Source organism: Paroedura picta, chromosome 6 (assembly GCF_049243985.1).
Source record: "Paroedura picta isolate Pp20150507F chromosome 6, Ppicta_v3.0, whole genome shotgun sequence".
Classification (NCBI taxonomy): domain Eukaryota; kingdom Metazoa; phylum Chordata; class Lepidosauria; order Squamata; family Gekkonidae; genus Paroedura; species Paroedura picta.
In genome coordinates, this window is record NC_135374.1 from 90,437,915 (window position 1) to 90,461,431 (window position 23,517).

At 42.4% G+C, this 23,517-nt stretch overlaps 1 protein-coding gene across 1 annotated transcript in view; it reads right to left on the reverse strand.

Moving 5' to 3' along the window:
- Positions 1 to 23,517, reverse strand: part of ST6GAL2 (ST6 beta-galactoside alpha-2,6-sialyltransferase 2) — a 233,730-nt gene that overhangs the window by 21,258 nt on the left and 188,955 nt on the right. The window contains exon 2 of the mRNA XM_077343606.1: positions 5,721 to 6,723. Coding sequence (XP_077199721.1) covers positions 5,721 to 6,666 — 946 coding nt within the window. The 5' untranslated portion in view covers positions 6,667 to 6,723. The remainder of the gene's footprint in view (positions 1 to 5,720; positions 6,724 to 23,517) is intronic.

The following is a 23,517-nucleotide window of genomic DNA, read 5'->3' on the forward strand; positions in this document are numbered from 1 at the left end:
TCCCATGGATGGAGCGTATTTTCAGTGAAGTCTTCCTCAGATACTCCCAAGTACTTAAATTTTAATGTAAATATTATGTTTTTTTAAAAAATCCCACTGCATTTGTAAAAGTATGACAGCATTTGTAAAATGCCAGCATTTGCAAAAATATCAATTTCAGCAGCATTCCCACCACCAGTTCATTAGTAAACTGGGTGGAGTATTTTTTATGTGTATGTATAAGACTTTATTGTTTCCAGCCATTGGCCATTACAATGCAATCAATATCATATCAGTTGATATAAAAAACCAGTAATGGGTGTAGTAATAACACAGTACATTCAAGATACCTTGTATCGATAGCTGTTACACTGGCATTGACATGAAACGTTGAACTGTACACAGACACATTTTTGTTGAATCCTTAAAACAGAAGCCTCAAGGGCAAAACCAAAGTTCAGCATTTCTAACCGAGATACAGAAGGGGGAGCTACTGTCATACTTAGAGGGAAAACAACCCATATGGTAGTTAATCTGTTAATCAGGCTTTCACATCCAGTTTAATGAACTTCTGTATACTCAACTGCGGCCACTAAGTTCAAGTCCCCAGAACCTGGCCACGGCTCATATGTTCAGGCTCACCAACCAGTGTAGTGGGAAAAGCCCTCAGCCAGGGAAAAAGTTTATCAGCTTTGTCTAGCCTAGACTTAAATGTTTATTTACTGATGGTGTTTATGTGCACCAGTCTTGCATCTGACATTTGGCCATTGCACATAAAAACTATCCAATTGTCAGCTCCTGAGAGCATCTTGAACCACATATGTTTCAGATTTCTAGGTGGTATAGAAGTTCCCAAGAGCTCTGAATCGCTTATGGGGAAGAGAACCAGCCAGGCCCACTTCAAATATTCTCTCCACAGTCTGGCTGTTCACTGTGGTTCCCTTCCTTCATGCCAGATAAGTAAATTCTGCAACACTTAGCTTATGCACTGGAGGTTTCATGCTGGGTGCAGGCTGGAGTTTTAGTTGTGGCAGGTTGCTCCACCTCTTCTTTCACCCACACGGGGGAGCATTTGGCCTGGTGTGTTTCATCCGCCCCTGATTTGTGCTCTTGCACAGGAGCTGGGGCAGTGAAGTTCCCAGTACGTCTTATTTTGGTAGGATCACCGATGCCAGCAAATTCAGTGGGGCACTCTTGTGGGAAGAACCTAACAGTAACTCTTGGACTGTGCCTAAACTGACAAGCAAGAAGGTTTCTTTGTGTATGATGTGAACTATGGCTACCCTAATTAGGCAATTCCTGAAAAATTCTATAAATATATATGCAGGTGTTGCAGTGAAGGCTTGATTTCCTCATCTTTAGTCCCCTGCCCCTTGTGACACAGAAATGAAGGCAGGCAAAGACAGGAAAAGGATGCAGCGAAGACAAAGAGTACAATGTGCTCTTGTGTCAGAGGGTCACAGGGATTATTGCACGAGCCAGCAATAGAAAGACAAGAATAGCATTCTGCAAAGGAAACACAACGATGGCAGAAGCGGCATCAGGATACTTGCGAGGGTGGGAGAAGCACGCTGCTGTAAACCTTGTGGTTTCTTACAGAAGGACAAACATTTATCAGGCGCGATTAACTGGAACCCCTGAGATAATGTCAGTGCTTGAAATGTTTGAAAGAGGCTATATGAATGTGACTGCGATTACAACTTTGACTACTACTGACTTGGAATCACACAAGTAAACAATTTTAAAAGTAATTCTTTCATACAAGAATGGGCAATGAAGGAAACATTCAGCTACATACATAGGTTTTTTGTTTGTGTTTTTTTCACGTACACCATCTTGTACCTTGCCTTTGGAGAGGAATGAAACCAAATGTTCTGCCAAAATACAAGAAATGAGCAAACGTATTAGGGTACCCCCCAAGGTGAATGTGACAGCATGTATTGTTCCTAACAGGGCTGCATGCAAAACCACAGTGTTCTCACATGTATGTTCATCTAGGCTTTGGTAAATTGGGGGGGGGGCACAATTTCTATGCAGGGACAGAGTTTTCCGTTTTTCTGGAACTCTCCTAGCATCTGATCCGGGGGGGGGGGGGGAGCAGAGTCCATTGTGACTACACACATTTGCAATACGAAGAGGAGCCACGAAACAATATAGTTTGTGAGTAGCCCTCAGTAAGCCAGAAGCAAAAATATTCAACATTTATTTAATTAATTTATACCCCACCTTTTCCCGTAATGGGGGCCCAAAGAAGTTTACGTCATTCTCCTCCCTTTTATCCTCACAACAACCCTGTAGGGTAGTTTAGGATGGGAGGGTGTGACAGACCCAAGGTCACCCAGTGAATTTCCATGACATATGTAAGGATTCAAACCTGGGCAAAAGCTAGGCTACAGTGCATACATCAAAGTCATGGGCTTAAAAAAAAAGCTAGATTAATACCATAAACCACCACCTGCCCCTTATCCAATATGAATCAGTAATTGACTGTGATGGGTGAAATTCTGCTTGTGACTTGAAGGCTCTAGAGGGTCTCCTCAACAGCAATACCATGAGCAGACTGAGAGGACAGTGAAGGGTGTGCCCACAGCAGGATATACTGGAGACAAAACATCAGTTATTATGAGGCAAAGGCCACTGGCTCAGAGGCCATTCAGCAGCCCATTACATAGTAAGGGTCAGTACACCTTCCAAAGCCTTCAGATATAAAACACAGTTATGGAACTGCACTGCGTAATCTGGGCACAGTGGGACCTCTACACAGCAAAGAAAGACTCCAGAAAAGGGGCATTTGCATCTCTCCCCCACCCCCTCAATTTGAGAAATGGAAATAGTTTTATCCTTAGTGACAGTACAGATTGGGAAAGCAGCAGCTATTTCACCTTCGAGGTTTCTAAAACAGTGGGTCATCTCTCAAACTGGAGCTTACCCCTACTTTGATTTTCAGTGCCAGGGCAGCGTGGCATTGGGCCAAGCAGGAGGCCAATTAAAGAGGGTGGATGGTGACAGCAGTTATAGAGATTTAAAGGAAACCATCCAGGTTTTTTTTTTTTTAAAGCTTTAAGATGCAGCAGAGTATTCAAGTGTGAAATGCTAAGTGATTAGAGGATTTGCATTTAAATAAAAAAGCAAGGAAGAAACCGTTCTAGATACTGGATACCCAAAGCAATAAAGTAGAAGGAAGAAGGTGAGAACTTAGCAGGGTGAGTGGAAGAGTATTAATTATAGCTTTTCCAGTTTCAGAATGGAATTTAGGTCTGGAAAACTTTAATCTTAAAGACACGATACAGCAAAAACTAATGGCTTAAGCCCCATGGATTGCTTTAAACCCCAAGCATGTTTTTTAAATATCTCTCAATCAAGTTCATTGTGCTTAAATGGGTGACTGGATCACACCCAAAATGGGAACACTGTTTTCCCTCTAATGAATGGCATTTAAAATACATTGGCATAGCAGTTTGCGAGGTAAAACAACACCCCTAAAACAAACAAGAAATGTATTCAAATGATTAAAAATACTAGAAGGTAATGATTCAATTAAATCCACGTCTATTTGGCTCATTGTTCCCACTGAGCTCTCAATACCAACAGCTCCTGTATAACTAATGACAAGGTGACTGTTCATATCAAGGATTCTCCAATTTTAGCCAATGAATTAGGAAAAAGAATGCCTTCCTGAGGCCTGCCCCTTTATCAGTCATACAAGACACCTGCTTTGTAACCATTACGCATTCTCCGGCCCCAACTCTCCAGTGACTACCTTTTTCTTACTTGTTTCTTTCAAGCCTATATCCCCTCATAATAGGCCAAATGAATGCAGGGTCCTGTAGAGTTGCCAGCTCTGGGTTGGGAAGGAGCTGGAGATTTTATGGGTGGAGCTTGGGGAGGACAGGAACTTCAATGTGTTATACTGCAACAGAGTCCACCCTCCAAATAAGTACTTTTCTCCAGGGGAATTGAGCTCTGTGATATGGAGATCACCAGGTCCGCATGGAGGTTGGAACTTTAGCTGAGTGGCACTTGAAGTCTAGACTTTGCCTTCACTAAGGTCTACAGCAGCTTTTCTCAAACTTTTTTATCACCAAGAAAGCCCAGAAGTGGCGTGATTGAGCTGAATATGGTTGGGAAGCAGAGCTGTGTACATGCCCACATGGGGCACGTTCCCTTCTCACCCACTCCAGGTCCATCATTGTCCATTTTGGGAGGGGGAGGCAAATCAACATGACTACACGTGGTCATAAATTTAAACAGTTATTAACTTCTAGTCATTTGGGAAACACTTCCAGGGCCATCAAGAAACCCCAGAGCTTCAAGAAACCCTTGTTGAGAAAGCCTGGACTAAGAATCAGCAGTCCCCACAGCCTCAATTATAAAAATAAAAGTATGAGGTGGGGGAGGAAAGCACTTTGTAGGATATGATATTTAAGTTTCAAGTTTCTAGATCTGGAGATGGGGCGTCATCACCAAAGTCCTTAAGAAAGCAAGAATAACACATGCACAAAGACCCAGACACTACTGAGGAGCAACATAAATAATGGTCAACAATTTCTGTTTTGTACTGGCTCTGAGAAGTAGGTAGACAGACACTGCCACCTAGCCCAATAATAATGAAGATGTATAGTGGAAGGAATAGCTCTCGTGACCTCTCACAGAGGTCAGATTGTGAATGGAGCCACTTATCCAGAAGATAAAAGAGAGCCCAGCCAATAACCTATAATTATCTACAGTCCCTTGTTCTCATTTTCTGTTTCATTCAGTTTCTGACAATACTTTTGACCACATAAACAAGTCAGAGAGAACAGACTAGGATCAGTAACTAAGCATGCAGATAGCTGCACCAGCTGCCTACACATTTTACTAACAGCCAAACCCCAGAAAAGCAACGCCACTGACATAATTTTTCACTGAAAACAGAAGTGCTGGCATGGTCAGTCATTTTAAGTACACTCTATTTATACTGGATGGATGAAAACCCCCCAAACGCCCCCAACCCATGTGTATGTAATTAGGGTTGCCAGCTCTGGGAGGGGAAGTACCTGGCGATTTGGGGGGCTGGAGGTGAGGGAGGGCAGAGTTTAGGGAGAAGACTGACCTTAGCAGGGCACAGTGTTCTAAAGTCTGCCTTCCAAAGCAAGCATTTTCTCCAGGGGAACTCACAGTATATCTATTGTGTGAAGGTCAATGGTAATAGCAGGAGATATACGTGTCCCACCTGGAGGCTGGCCACCCTAGTATGCCAAAATGTGTTCATGCAGTTTCTACTGATTTTCATTATGCTTCAAAACAACTTCCAACTTTGAAGAGCAGTTTTTTAGATGGGAACATAAAAGAAGCTAGATAGACATCTGACAGAAATGGTGATTCTGTGAAATTAGGCAGATTGTAAGAGGATGGGAAGAAGGGATTGTGTTGGTGCTTGGCTCTTGTGGCCCTTTCTTGCATGCCCAAGGAAATGCCAATTGCCACTTTGGGGTCAGGAGGTGAATTTCCTCAAGGCCAAGCTGGCCAAGGATTCTGGGTTTTTTTGGGGGGGGGGCATCATCAAGGCAAGGAATTGGGGTCACTGGGGTGGGCAGGTAGTTGTGAATTTTCTGCATTTTGCATTGGGCTGGACTAGATGACGCTGGAGGTCCCTTCCAACTCTACGATTCTAGAACTCAAAAAATAATCTCACATGCATGTAGAAGGTCAGGGGTGACTTTTTGTGCTGACGTATATTTTGATAAAATGTTGTCACCCACCTATTTCATCCCCTAGGGAGGAGTTCAGTATGGCACCAGCAGACATAACGACAGCACAGGTTCCAAATCCCCGTGGATACAATTTACTTAGTGATATCTGGGGGACATGCTTTTCCCAGCCAAGCACAGAAAAAGGAGCTTCTTTGCCATCTATGGTCCTGATGTTCACTCTTGCCTTGAGTTCACAGAAGAGCTGTTCGGAGCTCAACTTGGAATTTCGCTTTCCTTTGAACCGCACTCCATGCTTATTGGTATTCAGGTAATCTTTCATTGCTTTCTGCAGGCGAGGATTCAACATTTTGGAAGAGACATTCCCTTTCCAAAGCTTATACAGGAACGATTTTGACATTGTGGAATATATCCCATCCCATTCATCAGACTCTTCAAACATTTGGCTCCTCCTGCGTCTTGTGAGCCTCCTCTTCATCTTCTTTCGGGGGAACCAGTTGTTCTGCAAAGAGCTCCCCTTCCTATCCTCCCCCTCTGCAGAGATTAATTTCACTATTCGCTGAACACCACTCTCTGACTGAGGCTGACCAGCAGCAAATAAATAATCAGCATCCCTCGGGTAGAAAGCACCTTTTGATTTTCTTTTTAACTGGGATGGGAAAAATTCTTCTTCGCTTTCGAAGCCGTCTTCCAAGTCTGTCCACTTTTTAATGTTTCCGTTCCCTGATTTAAATGAATCCAAGATATCTTTGTGAAGAAGCACCTCGTTCCCATCCACGGGTTCAGAGAAAGATGGATCGTGTATTGCTCCCATGATCACCCTGTGCTTGCCTTGAATGGGCAGAAGCCTCTTGGTCTCGATGTAAGAGAAGGAACTTGGAACGGCTTCAGTGGTGTTGCTGTCTGTGAAATAGATGAAAATCACCAGGAAGAGCAGGCCCCATGCAAATATTCCAAATAGCATTAGTTGTTTCCATTGCTTCAAGTTAGGTTTCATGGCAATATCTGCGCCAGTTCCTCCGTATCTTGAATGACTGATGAGGGAATATTGAACCTGGAAAAGAGTATTTAGTATCTGTTAAGGTCAGTTGTGAAGGTACCATGGAAGCAAAGTGAGATAAAAAGGAAAGTACTGAAAGGACAAAGACAAAAACCCTCTCAATGGAGGCTCAGATCACGACAGTAGCTCGGCTGCCATTTTACCACCTTCGCCAAGCCAAACTACTAGCACCCTACTTGGTCCCAGAGCACCTAGCCACAGTGATCCATGTGATGGTCCCCTCTAGACTTGACTTCTGCAACCTGCTCTATGCTGGCCTGCCCTTATCCTTGATCGGGAAACTACAGCTGGTCCAGAAGGCAGCTGCCAAGGCCCTCACAGCAACACCTCAGAGGTACCACATTCAGCTCATCCTCCAGCAGCTGCACTAGCTCCTGATCAAATTCCAGATCATGCTTAAGGTTTTAGTTATCACACAGTCTGAGCCCAGTGTACCTGAGGAATCGCCTCTCCGCCTACATCCCCCAAATAGCCTCACACTCCACCACTTCCAACTTCCTGGCCCCAAGGAAGCCCAGTTGACCTCAACCAGGGCTAGAGCTTTTTCTATCCTAGCCCCCACCTGGTGGAACTAACTCCCAGAAGAGATCAGGGCCCTGCCGGAAACTGAACAGTTCCGCAGAGCCTGCAAAATAGCTCCTCCACCAGCCATTTGGTTGAGGTTGATGTGAACCACTGCTTCCTCCCCCCAAGCCTCCCTCCTACAACCATCACTGCAGACTTGCCCACCCCACTGGGTCATCAGTACTCATTGACTTACTGTTCTCCCTAGTGTTCTATCATTCCATAATATTGTTTATTGTTATTATTGTATTATTATAAACTGAGTAATTTGTATTGTTCCTGTTTGATGTAAACCGCCCTGAGCCTTCGGGGAGGGCAGTATAATAAACAAACAAACAAACAAATAAATAAACAAACTGAAGGATCTGTGCAATGGTAGTTAATATGAGAATGCACATTGGCACGTAATTGCTTGGTATAGTACTTAAGAACGGCAGCTTCTAATCTGGAGAGTCGGGTTTGATTCCATGCTTCTCCACGTGGAGATAGCTGGGTGACCTTGGACTAGTCAAAGTCCTGTTAGAGCTGTTCTCACAAAGTTCTCTGTCCCACCTACCTACTGGTTGTCTATTTGGGGAGAGGAAGGTAAGCAACTTTGGCCCATTCTACACAGGGCAGTTAGCCCCGCTACTTCTTAGTTCCAGACAGGGGACGATTTACCCCACCAGACCCAGTCTGCCCCATATTACTACCTCCACATGAGGCAGCTGGGGCAGAGAGGTTCCACCACATTTCGCGGCGGCGGGGAGTATTTTTATGAAGGTGGGAATGCGTAAAAACACAAACTCACCTTCGTGAAAATGTTTTAAATACTGCCACTGTATTTTACTGGGGCATTTTTCTGTCCCTTTCGGGATGTTGTAGGCAAGAGAAGAACTGGGCCTGGAAGGCCCAACTCTTCCCCTTCCACATGGGCCTAGCCTGAGATAGGCCCCACTGGCACCCAGGGCAAAAAAGGGAATGCGGAAATATCCATGTTCCTTTGCGGGGGACAACAGATGGCCTGATTCGGACCAGGCCTGGGCCAAGGCCAGGCTGGTGCTAACATCATGTGGAAACGGAGATTAGCCCCGCTACCAGACAAGCACCGGCCTGGCCTTTAATCTTAATGTGGAAAAGATCTCTGAGACTCTTTTGGGCAATTAAAAGTGGGGTATAAAAACCAGCTCTTCTTCCTTTCCCCCCTCCGCCATTCTCTACACAACAGTCAACACTATTATTCTTAGCATCATGGTATCAGTTTGTAAAGTGATTCTACCTATAATTCTGATTTTAACCTTTCTCCAAAGATGGGTTTTCCCCATCTCCATCTTATAAACTTTATGTACCACTGATATATTACAGAACTTAACTAAAATCTATACATGGGATTTTTTAAAACTTAAAAGTCCCACACATTCTTGTATGATTTTATTTACAGTAATCACAAAATGAAAATCCTGAAGGACTCCAACTCACTACATAAAAGTAATACCCCTTTTTAACATATCAGTCCTTGCAATTCAGCTCAGTTTGTACTTTAAGAGTCGGTATAACAAAGGTTGTAGCAGACCAGACTATAAATCTGTTCAGAGCTCAATTCTGCCATATACTCAATGAAATCCTAAAAACAATGAAAATCCTAAAAACAATGAAAATCCTAAAAACAATGAAATCCTAAATGAAATCCTAAAAACACTTTCCTGGGATTAAGCCCCACTGAATGGACCTCACTAGACCTGCTTTTGATCCCTGCCTTAGTGACTTCTGGTAAATCTCTCTGTCTCAGTTTCGGATGCCCATCTGAAATACGGATATGCTAATACAGACCTACCTTACCGAATTTGTTCTAGAAAACCCACCTTGAAGGGTTGTGCTCAGTACTACTAAATAATGTAAGTGAAACACTTTGAATGCTCTTGAGTCCTGTTTGAACAGCGTATTATTCTGAAGTAAGGTTTTTAATGGCAATTTCTATAGGCTATTTCCATTTCCCTTGCAAAAGTTAAGTCTAAGGACTCATTGTACATTTTTCCATTTTGCATTACAATAAAGAATCTTCTGTAGTGAAAATATTGTACTTGAGGAGCTTTGATCCTATTCAAGTAGCCTGACTATACTCCCTTTGTCACAACTCCCATTGTTTTGCAACAGAAGGCACTTTTAATTTCTCTAAACTAGGACTCCTATTTATTACAAAAAGAGAGCAGAGCAAAGAATCTTGATTCCTTTCAAACGTCCCTCCATTTCAGCAGCGTCTATTGTTAAGTTCTTCACCGCTAAGGACAAAATACAGCAGCTTAGGGGTCAGGAGGGTTCAAGTTGATGTTCTATGTTGGGCACTGTTATGTTAAACAGGGCCTTTGCCCCTTGGGGGGGAAAGAGGGGGGGTATATTGCAGCTTTTCAATCAGAGGCTCATCCCAAGGTTAGGGGGGTTGTGAATTTTGTGGCCAGACATTCCCAGGGTACGAGGAACTCAAAACTTGATGGGAAGACTGTGCAACCTGATTGAGCAGAAAATGTTTTGGAAGAATTAAATGGGGGAAAGGATTTAAGAAACTTCTTCAGTACAAAGCAAAGCAAGCGAAGGGAAACACGACAGAGAGAAATGCAGCCTGCAGTGCAGCTGCCACTTGGCTTTGAATATTCTCTGCCATATGACCCTTCCTTTGAAGCAGATTGCCCCAAGCTTCATTGCTGCTGCTTCCCACCCCCACACCCCATAATGGATTATTTTATTTGGAAATACAATTTATTAGGTTTTCAGCCATATTGATAGACTCCAGTAAAAGGATGACTGTGAAAAGTAAGAGAGGATGTGCAATATAAAATGAATAAACTTAAAGAAGGTGAGGTTTGAATAAGTGCCAGGGCCATTCTTCAATTTTTAGGGTTAGTGTTAGGCAGACAGCAGAAATTCGATTTTCTCCAACACAGCTTCCAACTACTAAGTAATAATAAATCTGTGAGGTGAGCTCTGGCTTTACAAAGACCCATTCCTTTACTCAATTCCACTCTTTGTTAAAAAGTGATGTTTAAATCAGTGATTGTGCACACCAACCAGTGACAAACTAGAATCTGATTTATAATGATCAGTTTTTTTGGGGGGGGAATCAAGTTTAATGCAGTAAGATGATAAATACCATCAAGCTTCCCCACTCTGCAAAACCATATTCTGCACAAAATTATAGATTTGTAAAAACAAAAGAAGCTATATAATCTTTTCTTTATTTTCTTTATTCTCCCTGGATGTAGGAAACTTTTTTGTGCAAAGAACAAAAGCAAGTCAAGATAGGGGAATGGGTGTGGTCTTAAGCAAAAGATATACAGTACTCAAGTGCTATGGAAGCTGTAGCTGGTATGGAAAGAAAGTACATCAGTTGGGTCTCCAACATGATTAGTACTTACACCCTGGAATGAGCCATGGTGATGTGGAAATGTCTACCGCTCAAAAGGTTCAGTATATTTGGCCAAAGAATTATAGCCTACACTGTTTGATTTATAAGGCCCTAGAATCATAGAGTTGGACAGGACCTCCAGGACCATCAACCCCCCGCACAGTTCAGGACCTCACAACTACCTGCCCCCCCCCCCACAGTGACCCCAGTTTCATGTCCCTGTGATCCCCCCACCAAAAATCTCCAGAATCCAGCCTGGTCTGGGGGAAATTCATGGACGATCCCCCTGTTCATTACCTGTTGACTACAACAATAAGGAAAGTGTGCAGATCAAAAAGCACCAAGTGAAGTTTCATATCAGCATAGACAGAACACTTTTCTTCACAAAGCACTGAGCACACATACACATAGCTTCCAAGAAAATATGTAGCCACTCATGTGCATGCAATATAATAGCTGTGATGCCATGCTCAAAAGCAAGCACAGGATAAATAAAATAAAATAAATAACACAGAACAACAACAAGCCAGTCGTTGACAAACAGGGAGGTTATGTTTTGTTTTCGGGATGCAAGGCAAAGAATTAGTTAAAAATTATGAAGCTTACCTTCTATAAGAGGGGCTAACTTCCCCATATAAGTCCCATTGAATTAACTGATAGTGGTGCTACTGTAGAGCAATCTAGAAAGAGAACCACAGAATTCCCTTTCAAGTAGGGGTAGATTGTCCATCAAGGCCACTGGGAAAGTCCCATACATTCTGGGGCTACCACAGTTCCAAGCAAGGGCTGGCTTTCACCCTGTCTGAGACCAGCGGCTTCTGTCCCTGTGTGGGGTGGGTGGCCAGCCACAATGACAAGATTGCTGCCTGCCGGCATCGCTGACACTGCAGCAGCAGGCAAGGAGCCTGCCCAAGCCACACTCAAGCAAGGGGGCTGGCTTCTTGGGCCGGGGTGATGAACAACAGCCTCCACAGCCAGTGCCCAAGCCACCGGCAAGTAGCTGCTTTTGTTCCTTTTCCCTGTTGGGGTGGGGTCAAGCTGCTGGTCGGGGCCTTTTCCCAGACTGGTTTATGCCTCCCAATCCACATGTGATTTCAAGTTATTTTTTTTCCCAGACAGGAAAGCTACTCTGTGAGAATTCTTTAACAGAGATCCACATTGGAGTTCTGATATACATTTTTCTTTAGCTATTATTGTTGTATCGATTGCTACATTTGAACTCCCCAAAACCCAATACTGAAGTTTTTGGGTTTAGAAACAAGTAGGGTGCAGAGGCTATCAAACTGCCTTTACAAAATTTGGTCAAATATAGTCTGGGTACCTGCCAGATTTCAGAGTCTGGCTGAATATCTGTTTCAGCCGCAGCTGAAGTACACCGTCAGCCAGATAAAATCGCCAGCTTTAAAATAGGGAAAGCCCAATCATTCTGGTATTCAAAAGCAATAAGGGGTCAGGAATGGGTGTGAATTATGGCAGGCACCATCTGGGCATTTTCCTCCTGCTGCTGCTACCACCATCTGTCCAAGAGCCTCTCTGGTTAATTATGTCTGCTGGTAAGGAAATGCATACTTCCCAACCACAACTTTTCTAAGAACAGAATTTTGTCCCTCTAGTACAGGGGTAGTCAAACTGCGGCCCGCCAGATGTCCGTGGACTACAATCCCAGGAGCCCCTGCCAGCATTCGCTGGCAGGGGCTCCTGGGAATTGTAGTCCACAGACATCTGGAGGGCCGCAGTTTGTCTACCCCTGCGTCTAGTACAAATCCCACCATGTATTTTCACGTGTATCTGAAATGTTTAACAGTATTTTTTATGTGCACTGTAGTTGGGACAAGGGCAACGCAAGCCAATTAACACGAGTAGGACTATTAATTTCTGAGTCAAGAAAGAAATTGTGACCCTTTCCCAGTCTACACCTGTGGAGCTGATTTCTCTCTGTCTGGCTCATTCTGTTTAGACAAGGGGATGAGCTAAAACACTGCAGTTCAAAGCAACACGTTCCTCCACTCTGACATCATGTGTAACTGTGCGTGACCGCAGGAATATTCTACGCTATATTACAACCAGAAATGACTGCTGGGAGAAGGAGTTATAGGTAATGAATGAACCATTCAACGCCAGAACAGGCCTATATAACAGCATGTTTTACGAACTGCATTAATCAACACCTGCACAAATGGGCACATATAAGTTTGGGATGGACTCTGAGCTTGACTTCAGAGACTTATTTCAAGAAAAGCTTAATAAGGAACACCTTTCTGGACTCTGAAAAGATTCGGACAGCATAAATAAATTTGTGGTCTCAGTAAGTCACATGTCTCTCTATAGTTTTTACTAGAAATACAGGTTCTTTCTGAGTGCCATAATCTGTACGCAATGGGTTATGATTCTGCTCCCAGAAAACTTAGGAAAAAAGGATTCTTAAAAAAAACAACAACTCTACAATGGTTTGCATTAACACAATGTAAAATGCAAGCTAAACTGCTTCCTAAAATACAAAGACATTAAAACCTGTAGCCCCACTTTCTGAACTGTGGAGGCTTCAAGGCATACCGGAAGTGATGTCACCTGGCCATGCCCCCGTGCTCCCTCCCAGAAGTGACGTGTTACCCAGTAATGACATCACCCAGATGGAACCCTTGCTTCATTAACATGTTTTCTATCACAGATGAGGCACACAATGGAATAGGACACATAGGACCATAAGCCCATGTGATATGCACTGATGATTACTTTTTCACTGTAAAGGTGGGTTTTTTGGAGTTGCAGAAGGCCTCTCTCCCTACTAACCAAGGCCTGGAGCTCACCAGGCTGCAAGTAGGCACTAGGCCGCAGAAGGTCATTCTAGGCAAACAACATAATGATAAATAAAGAAATAAATGTGTTTTAAACATGAATGGTTGGGGAAAAACAATTTTAAAAGTAAGGCAGAAGATGCCATGCATACATGCTGAGAAATTAAATGGCACTGAACAAAGTATTATGTATTCCTAAGTAAACCCTCATCAAGTGGCATGTTGAGCAGTCTGTTGAGTAGTTGGTCGCCATCTGGGTGGGCATTTAATGGGTTTTATGCTGGTTTTATGGGGTTTCACTGTAAGAAACTATTGTTACCCACCATTAGCCACTATGTGGGAGTGGTGGGATATGAACTGAATCATATATAAATAAAATAATAACACAAGCAGAATTGGGAACATGTGTTTGTACCATCTCCTATAACAGGAGATCCCAAACTTGTAAATCCTGTAGGCATCTTTGAAATTCTGATGAAACATTTGTTTGTTTGCTTATTTATTGTTTCAGTTTTTAGCCCGCTGCTCCCAACTGGCTTGTGGCGAGTTACATAATCCCACAATCGTGGTACAATAAAAAATAATACAATAAAACAATAACCAATGAAAACCCCATTGGCGGGCTCACCAATGACAAAACCATTGCCATCAGAGGGAGAGCCATGCACACCAGAACTGAGGAAGCTAGGATTGCCAGCTCTGAGTTGGGAAACACCTGGAGATTTGGCTGTTCTCACCTACCTCACAGGGTATCTGTTGTGGCGAGAGGAAGGGAAGGCAATTGTTAGGAGCTTTGAGTCTCCTTTGGGTAGTGAAAAGTGGAGTATAAAAACCAACGTTGCTTCTTCCTCCTAAGAAGCCATTTTCTTCAGGGGAACTCATCTTGGCTGGCTGGAGATCAATTGTAATGGTGAGAGATCACATGCCACTTGAAGGCTAGCAACCCTAGAGGAAGCCCAAGTGTGCAGGGCAAGAGGAATAATTTTTAAAATTCCACTGGGAAAGTGGAAAGGGGAAGAGAATAAAACCAAAACTGTTGTAGCAGCTGCCACCAAAACAATGTTATTTTAATCTGCAGAGCCAAGCAGATCTCCAATGGCCAGTTAGAAGCCTCGATGGACAAGAACCCAACTTTATGAAAACATTTGGTAAGAACCAAAAAAGATCTCAGTGGGTGCCAGGCACCACATTGGGGACCCATCCTATAACACTGAACAGCCCACAGGTGATCGCCCTAGATAAGGAGACGGAAACCTATGTGGGAACATTGTCCATAAAACTGGCACATCCATATTAGGGCCAGACCATAAGCCCACTTATTGCCTGTCTTCAATTTGGGGGTGCTCGCTGCTCAGCCCTATTTAAGAGGAATGCTGCCAAATGAAAAAAGATCTATTTAGTTGCTGAACAACTTATAACCATTATTGAAACTTCAGCTTCCCTGGACTTGAACGCTATTTTAATTTGTATAACCTAATAAATACAGTAACACACAATATGGCTACATTGCTGATGACAAGTCAATGAATGCTAGCTGGGATATTTTATTTGGCCTTCTCAAAGAAAATAAAGTAGTATTAATGCCTACATTTTCTCTTTTTCTGGCGCAGTTTCATGCATGGCTGGGTGATTTACTACTTCAAGCCAACATCTGATCAAGAGGCCTTTCTTTTACATGGGATGCAGCTGCACGTGTAACCTGAGACCAGCCACTGGTGTTAGTCATGGCTGCTACCTGGCTAAAAATACAAAAAGCCTTGCAGCTATACAGTACAAATCACTACCACACAACCAATGTGAACAAGCGCCACAATCAAAGACAATATCTCTTATTCTCTTGCCATTCACAAATATAGTCAGGGATCAGCCGAAAGATATTTCTCCAGTTTTTAAAAATCAATTTTAAAAGTAATGTAATTTTCTTCCTCAGAGCTAGATTATACTATGCACACATACCTATGTCCACACAAGATGTTTAAAAGAATACTCAAAACTTAGCTTTTCTATTCAATCTGATTTAATTCCCCATCCTGCTGGCTCACATTACACATGTCTTCTGTCAATGCAGGTTCCATGATGACTAGCATAGCTTTCTTTGTGGTCAAAGGGGAATCGCGCTCTTCCCTTTACACCAGCAGAACAGCTGGTTGAGTCCTTTAATTCAAAATGTTTCCAGCAGCAAATAAGTCAGAAGTAAATGGATAGATACCAGAATGTGAACCGGTTATTAACACATTTTCAAATTGTCTTTTCTTCAATGGAAATTATCTATCATCTATCTATCTATCTATCTATCTATCTATCTATCTATCTATCTATCTATCTATCTATCTATCTATCTATCTATCTATCTATCTATCTATCTATCTATCTATCATCTTACAGACTTGTCCAACTAGAACCCAAATGGTCCTCAGAGATTCTTCAAAGTAATATAGTAATATTGCAAAAAAGTTATCTGGGGGACAGAGTGTCACCCTTAATGTTTTCTAATATCTACAGTCCATCCACTCTTTGTTTAGAGAATTCAAGTGTAATCTCTCTCTGTCAGTGTCTTTGGTGTTTCAGCTTCTCTGCATTCTTGACAGGTCATTTCTGTTTGCTGAACCTCCAAGTAACATCTGGGGATCTCCCGCTGTTACTGTTGATCTCCATATGATTAAGATCAGTTCCCTTGGATAAGGTGGCAGCTTCTCAATCAACGTTTCTCAATCATCATTTATTGCCATCAACCAACAAAAAAGCATACCTTACATATAAAAATAAAAACACAGAGCTGTTAAAAGTTGTAACCTTAATTAATTACACACAAAAGTAGTTTAAAAGTTTGGAATGTTTGCTTTCTTATGGAAAGAGTCCAGGCACAGAATTTGACCTCTTTAAAAGCAGTCTCATTGGAGTGGTCTGCAAGGAAGAGATATGTATAGATTTTTTCAGATCTCCCTGGGCACGTGGATAGAACAGGGGTAAGATAAGTGGAACAGATGTCCTTATAAAATGGACAATATAATAACACATGTTCCAGTGTTTCGATTGTGTTCAATTGGCAGGAACACAGACACTGAGGGTAGGGAATGTGTAAGTATCTCCCTTCCAATAGTGCTAAGAGCAGGCAGTTAAGATGGGCTAGGATGAAAGCTCTTCAGTATTTGAGCAATTCTAAATCGTAAAGATAGTTGCTGGTGCAAAGTTCTGGCTATGATTCCCTACTGCTGGATGGAGATTTGAAGAGCTGCATCCCAGCATTATTGTTTGAGTATTTCTTTGGCTCCCAAGAATTCAAGATGGCATATTGCTATGTGGGAGAAGCCAAGCAGTTGTATTTTATTCTCAACCACATCCATCCAACCTGAGCAGTGACAATCCTCAAGAATTAAGGAGGTTAATTCGGTTGGTTTAAGGTTTAACTTCAGCCAGAAACATATAACTTGAAACCAGCGACAAGCTTAAAGTGCAATGTGCCCCAAGTCTGGGAAGTGCATTTGGTGAGCAACAAGGAACACTAAACATACATCTTAGGAATTTAGACTGAACTGCTTCCAAGGAACAAAAACCTTTGTAAAACAAATTTGCAATCCACACAGAATTTGAGGTGTCACTTAGCTTGGAAAACTCTAATTACATAGGGCAGTGGTCCCCAACCTTTTAATCACCAGGAACCAGTCAACACTTGACAATTTTACTGAGGCCCGGGGGGGGGGGTAGGTCTTTTGCCAAGGAGCATCACCACCACCTGAGCCCCTGCTCCACTTGCTTTCCCACCAGCGCCCCTGACTTCCCACCGCCCGCTGGGGGGCACTGCCAGCAGCAGTTGTACAGTGCCACGCCGAGGGGGAGCCCCAGCAATGGCAGCCGCTGGAGAGCACCAAAGGTGGCAGAGTGGCAGGGCAGCCCCTGTGGCAGCAACCAGGGAGGAGGATGAGGAGGAGCCACGGCCTGGAAGCAATTGATCCACAGACTGGTCCCATGAACTGCCTTTTGAGTAGAACAATCTCAGAATAACTGATGTTAGTCTTTGGGCACTCTCGGTAGCTTGGGATCTGAACCCTCTGCAAACCTGTCTACTGAAATGCCACAACTAGATATTTGAAGTTCTTCACCTGTTCTAAGTTATGTCCATTGATCTTCCATCAATGGTTAACCTGGTGAAGACTAGAATCTTGGTTTTTTAAAAAAAAATATTGCTAGGTGCTCCTTTCTGCAGTATGTAGTAAGAACTCAAAGGGCTCTTGTAAACTCTGCTTCAGAATAGGATAAAATGGCTGTTTAATCTGTGTATAGCAGCCTTTGTCAATTTTTTGACCCTTGAGAAACTCCTGAAACATTCTTCAGGCTTTAAGAAGCCCCAGATGTGCCACGGTTGTGCAGAATATGGTTGGGAAACATAAATGTGTACATATCCACCTGGGGCCACTCCCCTTCCCACCCCCTCTAGACCCATCATTGGCCATTTTGGGAAGAGTGCGTGGGTTGACATGACCATATGTGGTCGGATCACTAGATTGTTGTTGTTGTTAGTTGCAAAGTTGTGTCCAACTCATCATGACCCCATGGACAATGATCCTCCAGGCCTTCCTGATCACTCCCTGGAGTCCATTTAAGCTCGCACTGACTGTTTCAGCGATTCCATCCAGCCACCTCATTCTCTTCTTCTTTTGCCCTCAATTGCTCCCAGCATTAGGCTCTTCTCCAGGGAGTCCTTCCTTCTCATGAGGTGGCTAAAGTGTTTGAGTTTCATCTTCAGGATCTGGCCTTCTAAGGAGCAGTCAGGGCTGATCTCCTCTAGGACTGACCGGTTTGTTCGCCTTGCAGTCCAAGGGACTCGCAAGAGTCTTCTCCAGCACCAGAGTTCAAAAGCCTCAATTCTTTGATGCTCGGCCTTCCTTACTTGATAAATGTTTAATTTTTTAAAATTAATTAAATCCCGCCCATCCAGGAAACCCTTCCAGGACCATCAAGAAACCCCAAATGTTCACAAAACCCTGGTTGAGAAAGCCTGGTGAATCGTGAGGAAAATATCCTTCTGTTTGATAGATCTGGTTGATGATAATCTGGATTCAACAGAGCTTGCACCACTGAATGTATATAGAAGTTAAATAGCAGAGCAGCCACAGTACAGTCTTGCTTCACTGGCTACATACTGGCAAATACTTAAACATCGAATTTAATTTTTGGCCATAAGCATGGCTGGGGGGCAATCAAAGAAATTTATTGATAACCTTTTTTTAGTGGGTAATGACTAAAGACTAGTGAACTAGAACTAAAGGAATGTGGTTTTAAAATTATAGCATGTGTCTTATTTGTTCTTCATAGGACTGATTTATTTTTGCAGCCTCCTCTTAAAAGGTGTTGAATAAAAGTCCCAAGTAGCACAAAGAAAATGATCAGAATTACCCTTTAAAAATACATTTTTTGTTGTCCTACATATCAACTTTTACTAGCAGATCAAAGATCTCTTACACACAGCTTTTATTGTCTGAAGGGTTCACTGATTAACATTCACACAATATTTTATCACCAGGACATTGCAAATCACCATGCTCTTGCTTCAGACTATTAATTCAAGTTTTAAGTGCCAGAAAATAACAGCCTTCTGTTAAAAAGCCAAACAGAAAACGGAAGGGGATTATGAAGCAGTCTATGATGCATACTAGGCTAAACAGCTACCAACAACATTTGGAAGACCGTCTAAAGTGTATCATTAGAGACAGATGTGAATGCTATCCCCTTTCACCCTCATGTCACAATTCTGAGTTTGCACTCTCTGGAATGAACAGCGAAAACCATTAAAAGGTAAACTGCAGCCTTCTCCAGCATGTTGACAACCTAAATGCCACTGTCTCCATACAATCTGGACACACGGATGAAGAATGACAACACATTTTCAAATCACCTGAGCAGTCCAGGCCTCAAGGGCATGTTGTTCGAGAAGCAGCAATTCCAGCAGCAGGAGCTACAGTTTCCTTCTCAGAAATCTCAGGTGGATTCAGGGACGTATCTGTCTGTTGCTGATCGTACAGTTAGTGGAGGGAATGCGGTGTTAATATCCTAGGCTGGATTCCCATAAGCTCTTTTACTGCAGACTACTACATGTGTTTCAATCCAGGACAACTCTGGCCAGTGTGCAGAGGTGGAGGTAAAGTTTACCGGTTTCAGCACTGTCCTGGACATGGGGATAGATAATGTGCCACATGCGTGGAATTGTTCAGGATTAGCATATGGATGCAAACTGTGGTACAAACTCGTATGGAAGGACGGGAGAAATATACACATGCGCAGAAGTTGTTTGGAAATTCCATGGATAGCCTAGATCAGGGATCCTCAACCTTTTGAAACTAATGGCCGCATTAGTGTGCCCAGTGCCTAAAGAGGGCCACATCTTAAATCAAAATCCAACAAAATTACTAACCTACTTATTTAGATCAAAAGTAAAATTTCAAAGGAAAATGAAGAAATGTTAACTTTAATGCAATCCATTTTGGAACAATATTTTACTGTGGAATCCTTTTATTTAGCTACACATGCTTAGCTAGCCAGTGTGATTTTTGTGACTGTTTTCTGTTAGGCAAGGCACTGATGTCCAAGTCAAGGTTTGTGACTGACACTCTTAAAATGTCCTGTCAATATTCATCTGTAAGCCTTGACCTACACGTTGATTTTGCAATTTTCATCTTGGAAAAGGTTTGTTCACAAATGTATGTGGTGCCAAAGTCTGTGAACATGCCTGCAGCAAATTTCTTTAGGTTGATAAATATATCAGGTAGACCAAATAGAAATCTAACAAACTATTTTTTTTTTTGTAAATGTCTCTGAGACGATCACTAGTTTGCAAATCAAGTAGTTCCATCTGAAAAAAATTACTTGCATCTACTGGTGCTACTTCAAATGGATTCTGAAACATTCTTATTTCCTTTCCAAGCTTATGGCAATCACGGAATCTGTTCTGAAATTCCACCTGCAATAGACTCAGTTCTTTGATGTGTCTTTCAAAATTGAATTGTAAATTTCCATCCTTCTCAAATTTTAATCTGTTGCAGCATGAGAAGATTGAAAAGTTATCTTCACTAACTTGCTTCACAAAAATGTTTAGCTTTGCTTCAAAAGCTTTCAATTCAGTATAAATGTCACACACAAACTTGCCTTTCCCCTGCAACCTTAGATTCAATATGTTCAGATGCTCTGTGATATCTGTTAAGCAAGCCAAATCAAAAATCCATTCAGAGTCAGAAAGTGCTTCTTGACCTTTTCCTTTTTCCTTAAGAAAGACACCAATTTCATGATGAAGACTGAAAAAATGTTTGAGGACTTTACTTCTGTAATGCCACCTGACTTCTGCATGGTACAATACATCCCCATATTCTGCATCTATCTCTGAGAGAAAATTTTGAAATTGATGAGGAGTGAAGCCATGATGCCTGATGTAATTAATGCTGAATACAACAATATGCATCATGCTTTCTCACTGAAGAATCGTACTACACAAGACTTGCTGATAGATGATGCAGTGAAATTGCATGGGAATACCATTTAATTTCAATATACCTTCATTGATTTTTGCAACTATATCAGTTTTACTTCCCACCATATTTCTTGCAGCATCCGTTGAGAGGCTTTTCAATTTATTCCAACTCAGACCAAGATTTTCCACTGATTTACACAGCTTCAAGAATATGTTTCCTGCGGTTGTGGTGCCTTTCAAACTCTGCAGTGCACACAACTCTTCTGTAATTCTGAAGTTGGAATCTATCCCCCTGATAAAAATTAGTAGTTGAGCAGTATCTATAATGTCATTGCTCTCATCTATTGCCAAAGGAAAAAAATCAAAAACTTTTTGCATTGACAACCAGTGACATCTGCAGTTCTTCTCCTAAAAATGCCCTGAAGGTGATAGCAGCAGATAAGCAAGTTAGAGGGCTGCACAGAAAGAGGTTTGGGGCCACATGCTGCCCCTGGGCCTCAAATTAGGAACCCCTGTCTAGATGCCTTGTCATTATCCAGCACAATAGGGCAGTCTTTTTCAAACTTTTAACCATGGAGGAGCCCCTAAAATATTTTTTCAGGCTTCAAAGAGCCCTAGAAGGGATGTCAACTGGCCACACCTCCCTGCCACACCTTCCCAGAAGTGACATCGCCACCTGCATTAACAGGCAGGCTTGAGGAGGACTGAGAGGGGAGTGACAGATGTGGTTTAAGGTGGGAGGAGATGTGCATGCTCCACCCCTTCCAGGCCTGGAACTCACATTTGAGAGGGGGAAGGGGGAGCAATGGAAGTGGCTTGTCCCCTAGATTGTGACCGAGTCCATTAAGGCAGGAGGAGGAAGACCATGGACCCCTGGTTCGGAATCCTTGCTACAGAGTAACATTGTGAAAACTCTACAAACATAAAGAGATAAACAATGACAACTGTGTTTTGAACAAATCAATCCAGCCTTGATTGATGGTGTTCTAAAGATTTGGGAAAGACAGTTTGAAACTGCAGACACTTTATTTTGGAAGGCAGAACTGATCATTATGCAAATATTGCTTGTTTAGTGGGAAATTCTTTTGAATTGGTTCTGGTCTGACCCACTGGGGCAACAGAAAACAACTCTGCTCCATCTTCTATATGACAGTCCTTCAAGTATTTGAAGATGGTTATCATATCTACTCTCCAGGCTAAACAGGCCAAGGTCTCTCAACCTGTCCTCATATGACTTGATCTCCAAACCCCTCACCATCTTTATAGTCCTCCTCTGGACACACTCCAGTTTCTCTACATCTTTCTTTAGTTGTGGTGCCCAAATTTAAACACAGTACTCCAAGTGAGATCTAACCAGAGCACAGTAAAGTGGTAACATCGCCTTGTGTGATCTGGACACTATACTTCTTTTAATACAGGCCAAAATCCCGTTTGCCTTTTTAGCTACCGAGTCACACTGCTGACTCATGTTCAGTGTATAGTCTACTAAGACCCCCAGATGCTGTTCACACATACTACTGCCAAGACAAGTCTCACCCATCCTATAGTGATGCATTTGATTTTTCCTACCTAAATGCAGAAATTTACATTTTTCACTATTAAAATTCATTTTAGCCCAGTTTTGCAGCCTGTCGAGATCATCCTGTATCCTGATTCTGCCTGCTGCTGTTTGCTACCCCTCCCAGTTTAGTATCATCTGCAAATCTAATAAGCACCCCCTCTATTCCTTCATCCAAATCATTTATGAATATGTTGAATAACACAGGGCCCAGGACAGATCCCTGAGCACTCGTCACTCCTCTCCAAGAAGACAATGAAGTATTTACAAGCACCCTTTGGGTGTGATCTGTCAACCAGTTCTTGATCCACCTAACAGTAATAGAATCTATACTGTATTTTACCAATTTGCCAATAAGAATATCATGTGGACCTTTATCAGAATCCTTACTGAAATTAAGGTAAACAATGTCCACAGTATTCCCATGATCTAGCAAGGTAGTAACTTTCTCAAAAAAAGAGATAAGGTTAGTCTGACATGACTTGTTCTTGAGAAAGTCATGCTGACTCTAATTACAGCCATCTGCTCTAGCTGCTCAAGGACCAACTGTTAGATTATGTTCTAAAATTTTGCCACGGCTCATCAAAGCTCTGCTTTCCTTCATGTACCAAACTATGTCACTGATCTTATGACAAGTTTTAGGGTATCTCCAGAACCATTGTTCTCCCTCCAAGCCATCTGGAAGTGTCGGTAAAACAAACAAACGTACAACAGGAGAGGGCACAAATCCCCCCCCCCCCGGCCAATTGTATACCAGATTTTGCCAATATCTACCGAAGTACCTCAAATCTTTATGAGGTACTGTAGCCCTTTACACTAATTCCTTGATCTCCAAATGTCTGAGAAGATGGGAAATTATGCTGTATATGAACAGTGGCTTTTATCACTGCTTCACATGTGCCTAGGTTGCAAATAATTTCTAGAGCTTCGAAACCTTGGTAGGCTCTGGTTTCAAATCACATTTTACAAATGGGGTTCTTGGAAGCAATCACTGCAGTCATTAAGTCTTAACCCAGGACTTCATGAAATGTTG